At 40.9% G+C, this 9,448-nt stretch overlaps 1 protein-coding gene across 1 annotated transcript; it reads right to left on the bottom strand.

Annotated features, from left to right (window-relative positions):
* Window positions 1-3,250: 3,250 nt before the first annotated feature.
* On the bottom strand, window positions 3,251-4,495 carry LOC129808447 (uncharacterized). The gene has a single exon (XM_055858224.1). It carries the CDS (start codon window positions 4,493-4,495, stop codon window positions 3,251-3,253), a length of 1,245 nt encoding a protein of 414 aa, XP_055714199.1.
* Between the last annotated feature and the right edge of the window lie 4,953 nt (window positions 4,496-9,448).

Below are 9,448 nucleotides of genomic sequence, written 5' to 3' on the forward strand. Positions count from 1 at the left end.
CATGAGTGCCTTAATGGTAAGAAATGGGCCTAGCCATAAAAGCTGTTTGGCCACTATACACAACAAATTGTTGTAATTAAAATTAAGAAAAATAAAAAAAAACATGAATTAGACAAACAATTAATGACATCAGACAGTGAGTCATAAAAAAAAGAAAAAATAAATATACAAAATTTAAAGAAATTAAAAACAATGCAGAGCATCAGAAAGTGGTTCCGGATCACAAGCGCAAGGCCGAACCCCAATCAGTTTAATCTTATATACGCAAAAAAGAAAAGAAAAAAAAAGAAAAAGGCAAGAGCTCAAAGCCTCGGAGAGAAAAAAAAAACACAAAATATTCGAACCAATTACTATGCATACGGTGACATCATCATGCGAGATGCAGCCTCTGCACCGCCGAGCCCAAGCCACAGCCTCAGATCACCTCTAGTAAAGGGTCTAACAGCAGCCAATAGATTATTAATAATTAAAGGGCCTCTATAATTCAGAGACTTTTTAAAGATCTCACGTCGCGGAGTGGGCACAGTCACTGCACATTGACCCCTTTGTTCCCTATTCCTTGGGAAAAATATCACACGCCCACAGCATTTGAAGTACAGGTCAGTGACTTTGTACACATATAGGCTGACAAGAGGGAGGATATCCCAGTGCATGAACAACTCCTTCGTGTGGGCTCTTCTGCTCGCCCATGACATTGTCCTGACAACCATATTCTGGGCAGTAATCAAAGGCTTCAGGTGAGAGCTAAAGGTGCCCCCCCAGCACGCGAGGCCATAACGAAGCCTTGATTCTCCCAAGGCAAAGTAGAAGGCCCTCAGTAATCCAGGAGAGCACGATGTGCGAAGTCTAAAGATTTGTCTGCACAGGAACCTGAGACTGGTCGTGACCATAGAAGCATGTGCACTCCACCTCATCCCACTGTCCAAAACCACACCAAGATACTTGAAAGTCTCCACCTTCTGAATAAAAACACAAGACGCCCGGCAGGGACCAACCTCCAGAGCCCCACAATCAGAAGAGTGACACATCAAACGACCCGCACTCCCATCCTGCCACGACCCACCGAATGTCATACACACGGTCTTACTGCTCACAACCATTCCATGGAAGTCCATCCAGTCCCTCAGAATACCCAGGTCACCATTTACGTCATTTTTAATGGACGTCTCTGAACCCCCTTTATACAGAAAGACCATGTCATCTGCATACGCAGTGCATGATCCTTTTAAAGTGAAACGAAGCAGGTTGTTAATGTACACAAGAAAAAACAGTGGGCCCAGCACTGAACCCTGTGGCACGCCCAGAGAGGAGACTGCCCTGCCACTGGTCTCAGACCTCAATTTAACCTGCTGCTGCCTATTATGCAAATATGAACGGAACCAGTCCAAAGCAAGTCCACGAACCCCCGCACACTCAAGCTTCACCAATAATCTATCATGAACGACTGAATCGAAGGCCTTTGTTATATCAACAAAAATTGCAAGACTTTTGTTACCTGTTCCAGTGTTCAAGTGGTCATGTAGCGCAGTACAAAAATTCACAATTGCGTCCTCACACCCAATAGATCTCCTGAAACCATATTGATGCACTGCTAAATACGAGTGCTTTTCAAAGAAATTGTACAACCTAGAGTATACAAGTTTCTCAAAAATTTTAGAGATTGAAGGTAACAGGGAGATGGGACGATAATTATTTAATACTCGCTTATCGCCCTTTTTGAACAGCGGAACCACAACAGCCCACTTTAACTTATCAGGGAATACACCACTCTCAAAAGATAGATTAATAAGGCGGGCCAATATATCGACAATGTAAAAAGCAACATGCTTCAGAAGAGAATTCGTGATGCCATCCCATCCAGGGGAGCAGTGGTTCCTTAGATCCCGAATGGCGTGATACACCTCCATGGACGTAACGGGATAGAGGAAAAAAGATTCATCAATGCAGATTTCAGGACATGGGGACTCCTCCGACGGGACAATGTCAGAAGTGATATCGGAGGCAACAGAGGAAAAGTATCGGTTGAATTCATTACATATGTCCGTACCGTCACTTACCAGGTGGCCGTCAGGCGAGAGAATGCAATCGGTATACTGTTTTCGATTATTCTCATTCAACATCTCTCGCATTGTCCTCCATGCCCCCCCGTAGTCATGCCCAGCATCGCGTAGCTTATCCGCGTAGTAAATCTCCCTGGCCTTTCTGATCGCAGCACCAGTCTGTTTTGACAACTTTTTGGAGTAACCAACAAGCCTGGAGTTCGCCGGATATCGTTTCGCTAGTTTAAGGAATTTATTTTTCTTGTGAATCATTCTACAAAGGGCGGGCGTGATCCAGGGCTTGATGGGACAGGACCTCCTACCAGAGAAACTCCTCACAGTTGTACAACTTGAAATCATGTTTTTGAACCTCTCTAAGAACATCGTGTAAGAATAATTGACATCCACATATTGCGAACGGAAAATATCCTCCCAATTCTCACGAAGAAGACACTGCTTCAACATTTGATAATCAATTTTCACAGAGGATTAAATTACAAATTAAATTACATAATTTTAACTCATCCTACTATTTTTAGAAAAAATTAAGAATTTAAAAAAATGGAAAATATGGACACATTAGAAAATTTCAAAAAAAAAAAATATAAAAAATTATTAAATAGAATTTATAACTCAAGTTCTGAAATATTATTTTTGACACAACGGCTAAAATAGTGTAAATTTAGTAGTGTAAGTTTGTATTTCAGCTTTATGCACAGCGCAGAATAAAAATTTGTTTTTGTTTTGGAAAGAGCTTTGGATTGGGAACTAAGTGCCATAAAAGCTCTAATCGACCAATTGAAACCATGTTGCGAAATATCAGATTACGGCTTTTGTAATAATGATAATCCACATTTCTTGCCTTTTGAAATAGTAATAATTGAAGAACGGCTGTAGTAAATTATGCAAGTGAAGAATTGTTCGGATTGCAGCCAAATGAAAAACTGGGTGTTAATTTTTCCGCATACCAGCGACGTTTCGTGCTTTATTTGAGCACTTCTTCAGGCTCTGTGCAAGGGAGATATACAATGATTGATATAGAGATTTGGAGTGACAATTACATACTCAATCAGAAAAAATTTATAAACTCACAGAGCGACAGGTAAAACACCCTGGTCAAGAAACACAAAAACAGGTAATTCACACATCCACGGTAGGAGATCACAATGAAATTTAGGACGATGCACAACTTAAAATCCACGTACAGAGCATCACTGTTTGGCCTTTCTCCTTGGATAACTCCAAATCAATGGGGAGTACCAGTGGTTGAGGGAATTCCCCTCCGCACGGTTGTTCACACATCTACTCTCATGCCTCTGGATGTAATACATCTCCATCACATTGAGATGATGTGCTCTCCTAGTACTATCTAGAATGTCCGTGTGATCAAAGTTGAACCTGTGTTGTTCCCCTCTCATGTGATGCACCAAAGACGTGGCCTCTTTGCTAAAGTCTTTAACAGACAGCTTGTGTTGTTTGATTCTGTTGTCCAATTTTTGTGAGGTACGTCCAATGTAAATTTTTCCGCATTCACATGGGATACTATAGATTACATTGGACCTGTCCTTCGTCGGAATGTCATCTTTGAGTTTAGGGTACAGTCGTCCCAGGGAATTCTCAGATTTGAACGAAACGGTGACGTCACGAGTGAAACCTCCCACAATCTTTTTTATTCTCTCACTTAAGCCATGAATGTATGACAAGGAGTAGAATTTTTTCGTTGTCGTGCCGATGTTGCTATTGCTGCTATCGTCAGCTGAATTTGTCCCTCTCTTACGCAATAGCCTGGTGATAGTGTGATTAGGGTAATTATTTTTGTTCAAAATATTGGTGACGATTGCTTCAGTATCAGTCAGTGGATTTGTGGTGAGGTTATTGACCCTATAAACCAGTCCATCAGCTGTGTTCATTTTTTGCTTCATTGCATGGGAAGAATGAAAATTTAAAATCCGACCAGATGCCATGGTTTTTTGATACCAATCCGTTGTTAGTACACCATCCGTCCCTCTCTGCACAAGGGTGTCCAGATAAGGCAGTTTGCCCTCTCTTTCCAACTCACATGTGAATTTAATCTTCTCATGTACATTATTAAATGCATTAAGAAGTGATGAGACATTGTCTTTGCGGGTGATGAGGAACAAGTCATCAACATATTTGTAGATAACTTTAGGTGGGATGGTCACAGTCTGGACTGCAGTATCAATTACGCGATCCATGATGATGTCCGCGATGACCGGAGAGAGGCAGTTACCCATGGGCATACCCTCAATTTGCTCATAAAAACTACCTCCATACTTGAAAAAGCCACTTTTCATAATAAGCGTCACAATGTCCATGAAAAGGAGTTTGAGAATCGAAGTGAACACCTCAATACGCCTCCATTCCTCATCAATTATCGTCAACGCCAAAGCCTTCGGTATATTGGTAAACAACGAAACAACATCAAAGCTGACCATGACGTCATCAGAATCAATAGACAAAAGTTCAATGCGCTTCACAAAATCATAAGAGTTCTGAAGTTTTTATGGAGACTGGTTTGCAATATTTTTCAGGATATCATTGCAAAAACGACTCAGTTTGTGGGTGGGAGAGTTGATGCAGCTGACGATCGGGCGAAGAGGGACATTATCCTTGTGAATTTTTGGCAATCCATAGATGCGTGGTGGAAGCGCTTTGTAGGTTATCATGTCCTTTTTTGCCCTTTCGTCAATGTGCCCTCCTCTGTAGATGCGGTTGACTATCTCATTGTTTTTGTTTTGGAAGGAAACTGTGGGATCTTTCTTTAGGACTTGGTATGTATCAGCGTCCTTGATCAACATCTCCATCTTTGAGTCATAATCATTTTTATTGAGAACAACAGTTTTATTCCCTTTATCCGCATTCATCACCAAGAGATCCGGGTTATCCTTCAGGAACTGCTTAGTAGTTATTGTGGTCTGGGAGAGCCAATTATTCAAAGGATCCATATTTCTAATGAAATAGCAGCCTACTCTCCCGTCCCCGGGAGGGGCGGCTCAATGGATCCCGGAGCTTCTCCTAAAGCTCCAGCCACCACATCTCACTGAAGCAAATACTCCTCCAAAGGGTTCAAACAATGCAATCCTCTTAGTGGGTCGTCCAAGTTGTCCACCTCTTCATTCCGCTGAAGTAGGATGCATACCTCCAACACCCGTTGTCTCCAAGCGTGGCGCGATCCTGGTACGAGGGACTGGCACCTCACTCTGATGGGATGGCCATCCTTCGCGCGGGAGAGGCACTTCATCCCGTCAAGTACTCCTGTTCAGCCCATCTCTTGGGGCTATAACCTGCTGGCTAATGGCCCTCAAGGGGCTTTGAGGGTCTCTTCCCTCTCCTCAATGGCACAATGACAAGTCGAGGGGGGTGAAACCACTCCTCCCTGGTTGCTGAAACAGACGCCACAGATCGAATAGTCCTGTTCAGCCCATCTCTTTGGGCCATAACTTGCTGATATAGGGCCCTAAAGGGGTTTTAGAGGTTTCCACCATCGCCTCCATGGCCAATGGCACGTCTAGGCGGTGAAACCCCACCGCCCTGGTTACTGGAACAGGTTCCACAGATCCGGGCCTGGCTCGCGGCCACACCAAAAGTACCGGGTGTTTCCGGATTCATCTCCTCCATCGGTAATCTTGTCGCGGACATCAGAGGCTGTCCCATTGGAAGTGTCTTGATCTCTTAGGGCTGCCGCAAACGTGCTGAATTTTCACAGAAAATCGAGTTTTGCTGCATTATTCTGTCCTCTGGAACAGACCAAGACCAATTTTCCTTTTTTGTCGTGAGCTATCTTAGTGCACTTGCTTCATTTGCCACTCCCGAGTCTCTTTAGGCTTCCAAATAAATACTGGAAATGCCGAGAGTTACAGTTAATGGCATCGGCGGAGTACGGGGTTGGTTGCCTGGTGTTCTTCTTGAGATTGTTGACCTCAACAATCCCCCGGTTGCTCCTTCCACATCCACTTCATCTCTTGAGACATCCATCTGACTTGGATCTTCCCATCGGACCATTCTTTCCATTATCCGACAGTGTTCTGCTGATTCCTCCCTTAACTGTCTCAGCGCTTTTTCAGCGCTGGTAGCAAATGGGTTGAAGAATTCCTCAATGTGTCGTATGAAGGCCTCCTTCAGGTCATAGGCAATGTGGTCAGTGGTCTTTGTGGGGTTGTCTATCCCACTTCTGACACCAAATGTTGCGAACTAGGGGGTCTTCTCGCACCTCTAGCCGCTACCACCGACCAAATAAATACGACATGGTTTTTGTTACTTAACACCCTCAAAAGGGGCCTTTATTCTACATTCTTATAAGCCCCCGGAAGGGGGGGGGTGATCTTCTGTGGATTCGGCAGACAAGTCGAGACTTGGTGACCGGCTCCCTCTTTCTCCTTCTGATGCACCAAAGACGCCTGCTGACAGGGAGGTGACATTAGCCTTTATCAGTACGACCACTTTTGATATAGTGTACTCACTCCGGCTTATTTTCTGTCTCTTTCACGCCGATTCTATTTTTTTCGTGCAACAAAAAGTAATTACTCGAAAAATTTTTACCAAAGTACACTGAAAAAAACGGAATGGCAAAATAAAGTAAAATATGGAAAAATCGTCTTAAATACTATTTACTGATCAGTTTATGAGAAATTCGTAGTTTTTTTCAATACTGGTGGAGATTATAATTGTACTAGTGGTTAAAAACAAATGTATCCAACTTTTATTTTCATTTTAATGTATTATAAAAAAGTTTTGTACTTCAGAATATATATTATTTAACTAATAGTTAATTAAAAAATACATAATTTTTATTACAAAGGCATACATTATAAATATAACTGAGGTGAACATGAATTTATTTATAAATAATCTTATTATATTATCGCACCTTTTATAAACGGCTTTATTCCATATTGCAACTGTATAGATTGAATAATTTTACTTCAAGAATAGAATCATAAATATAATAAAACTCCAACAACATAATAGAAAATTTCATCATATGAGAAAATTGAAATTAATTGCAAATTTTAAATTTTAACAGGCTATTTTTTATGCAGTCATTCTAATATAATTATCACACATTTTTATGTTTTCTTCTTCACCTTGCGTTATTTATGTATTAATCTAGTTTCAATGTCAGCGATTACAATGTTTTCTCATAATTCCGATACATTAGAAGTTAATAACAAAGACAATCATATATATGAAACTAAACAACATCATAGATAACTTCATCATACGAAAACCTTCTAAATAGCAAATTTTAGATCATTGCAGGTGAGTTTTTGGTACAGTCATTGTAATATAATTATTATAGTTTTTTACTTTTAGTTAATTAGATTAAGAGAAGTTTTTAAATTATTGCTCTTGATTATGTCTCAAAACTAAAAATTCGCTTGCCCTAAAGCACATCTTTAGAAGGTAACAGATATAATTTATTTATACATTGCTTTTTTAATATGTTTTTTTCAACTTTGTAAAATCTGGGGATTATAGGGTTAGCTCTTTCCGGACCACAACATATCCAGCGAACGAATTTCAGTAAAACTCACTTTATTGTAAGTCTTACTGGTCAAATATGATACTTTTGTAGAGAAAGAATTTTCTCCGCCTCTGGGAAATTGGAAAACTCATGGGAACTCTCGTCCCCTAAAGAATGCAAAAAATAGAAACTCGGGCAAACTTCAATTTTCCAAAAGCCAATAATATCATTCATTCATTCATTCATTTTCAACCGCTTATCCCTATTGGGGTCGCGGGCCCATGACATCCAATCTAGCAGCCCACGCCTGTCGGTCCTCCGCCACTTCAGGAAGATGTTCGGGTTCGATCCCGAGGCGTTCCAAGGCAAGATTCTGAATTTGATTCAGCCACCTTGTCCTAGGTCTGCCTCGAGGCCGAGGTCTCCTCACAATGGCTTGCATAGCTTTTCTGGGGAATCTTTCTTCATTCATGCGTTGAACATGTCCATACCATCGAAGTTGTGATCTCTCAACCCGAAGAAGCAGCTCCTCGATTCTTAGTTCCTCACGAACGGCCACATTCCTCACTCGATCTCTACGAGTGATTCCCTTTACCGCTCGAAGGTACCTCATCTCGGCAGCTTGTACTCGCGATCTTACCCTTTCGGTCATTACCCAAATCTCATGACCATAGGTGAGAATAGGAATGAACACAGCTTTGAAAACCGATAATTTAGCCGATCGACTAAGCTCGACCTTCCTCAACACGCTTCTGCCAAGCTCCCTCATTACTGCAGAAGCCTGACCGATTCGCGACGAGAGTTCTGCCTCCATCCTACCATCACTCGTGAATAACACCCCGAGATACTTGAACTTCTCCACCTGTGTCGCCAATAATATCAATTTTGTGAATTATTTTTGCATGTCAAATGACTCCTTTACAATGTTGATCACTAAAACAAGAAGAATTATTGACCAGTATCTTGTGGGATGTCCAGGAAGTGCTGAAAAGGACACCCAGCTCCTGCTTTCCAACAGATTCCTCAAAATATTTCACAGAATAACACTTTAACACACATTTCTCTCAACAGGATGTTATTGCAGACACATTAAGCTTTCTCAAGAGCCAAAAAAACACTTCCTGGACAATCAGAATTCACCAAAATCTGGAAGAATAGGAAAAACTTCCCCGAAAGCAATCTTTTTCGCTGCCAAATATCAAAATTATCGGCCATATTGGCAAAAATTTCGCTCCCGCTTGAATTTTCTTACAAGGTTGGTGTCAAAAAGCAAATAGCGGGCATTGGCGGGATAACCTTACATTTGACCTCAAGATTCATGCGGTCGAGAATTCCCAACAAGTTTGAACAGGTTTTTTGAAAATTTATGAAAAAATTGTTTTTCGAATTTATGTAATCTGTAATTGATAGTTATCATACTTATTGACCCCGAGAGGTTTTTCCTTATTCGGGTCTAGAAATATGAAAAAAGTCACAATATGTGCAAGGAAGCAGAAAATCGAAAATTCACGATTTTTGACCAAGAATATCTTAGCTCAGGAGTTAATTGGGATCCTGCAAAAAATATCCTAGATTTGGACATCCTTATAGTTTGTAATCATCCACAAGAATCGGAATTTTATCGATTCTAAATAGTCTAAAAAAATTATTTTTTCCATGGGTATCCAGAGTCCCAAAGGAGACGAAAGAGTTAGAGATTAACGGTCCACTGTGATCTCCCCATAAATTGACATTAATTCTAGTTGATTCTTAATTTTTGCTTTTTACCCCTTCTATATTTTCCTTCATACGTTCACCCTGATTCAGTCTAGCCCTAAAGAATCTCACCAATTTTTATAATGGGTAACATGGCGGAGCATATTTCTGTCGGACTTTTTTTCATTGATTTTTTTCAACTCATGATCTAGTCTTATTTTAGCAAATA

The sequence above is a fragment of the Phlebotomus papatasi genome, chromosome 4 (genome assembly GCF_024763615.1).
Source record: "Phlebotomus papatasi isolate M1 chromosome 4, Ppap_2.1, whole genome shotgun sequence".
Taxonomy (NCBI): domain Eukaryota; kingdom Metazoa; phylum Arthropoda; class Insecta; order Diptera; family Psychodidae; genus Phlebotomus; species Phlebotomus papatasi.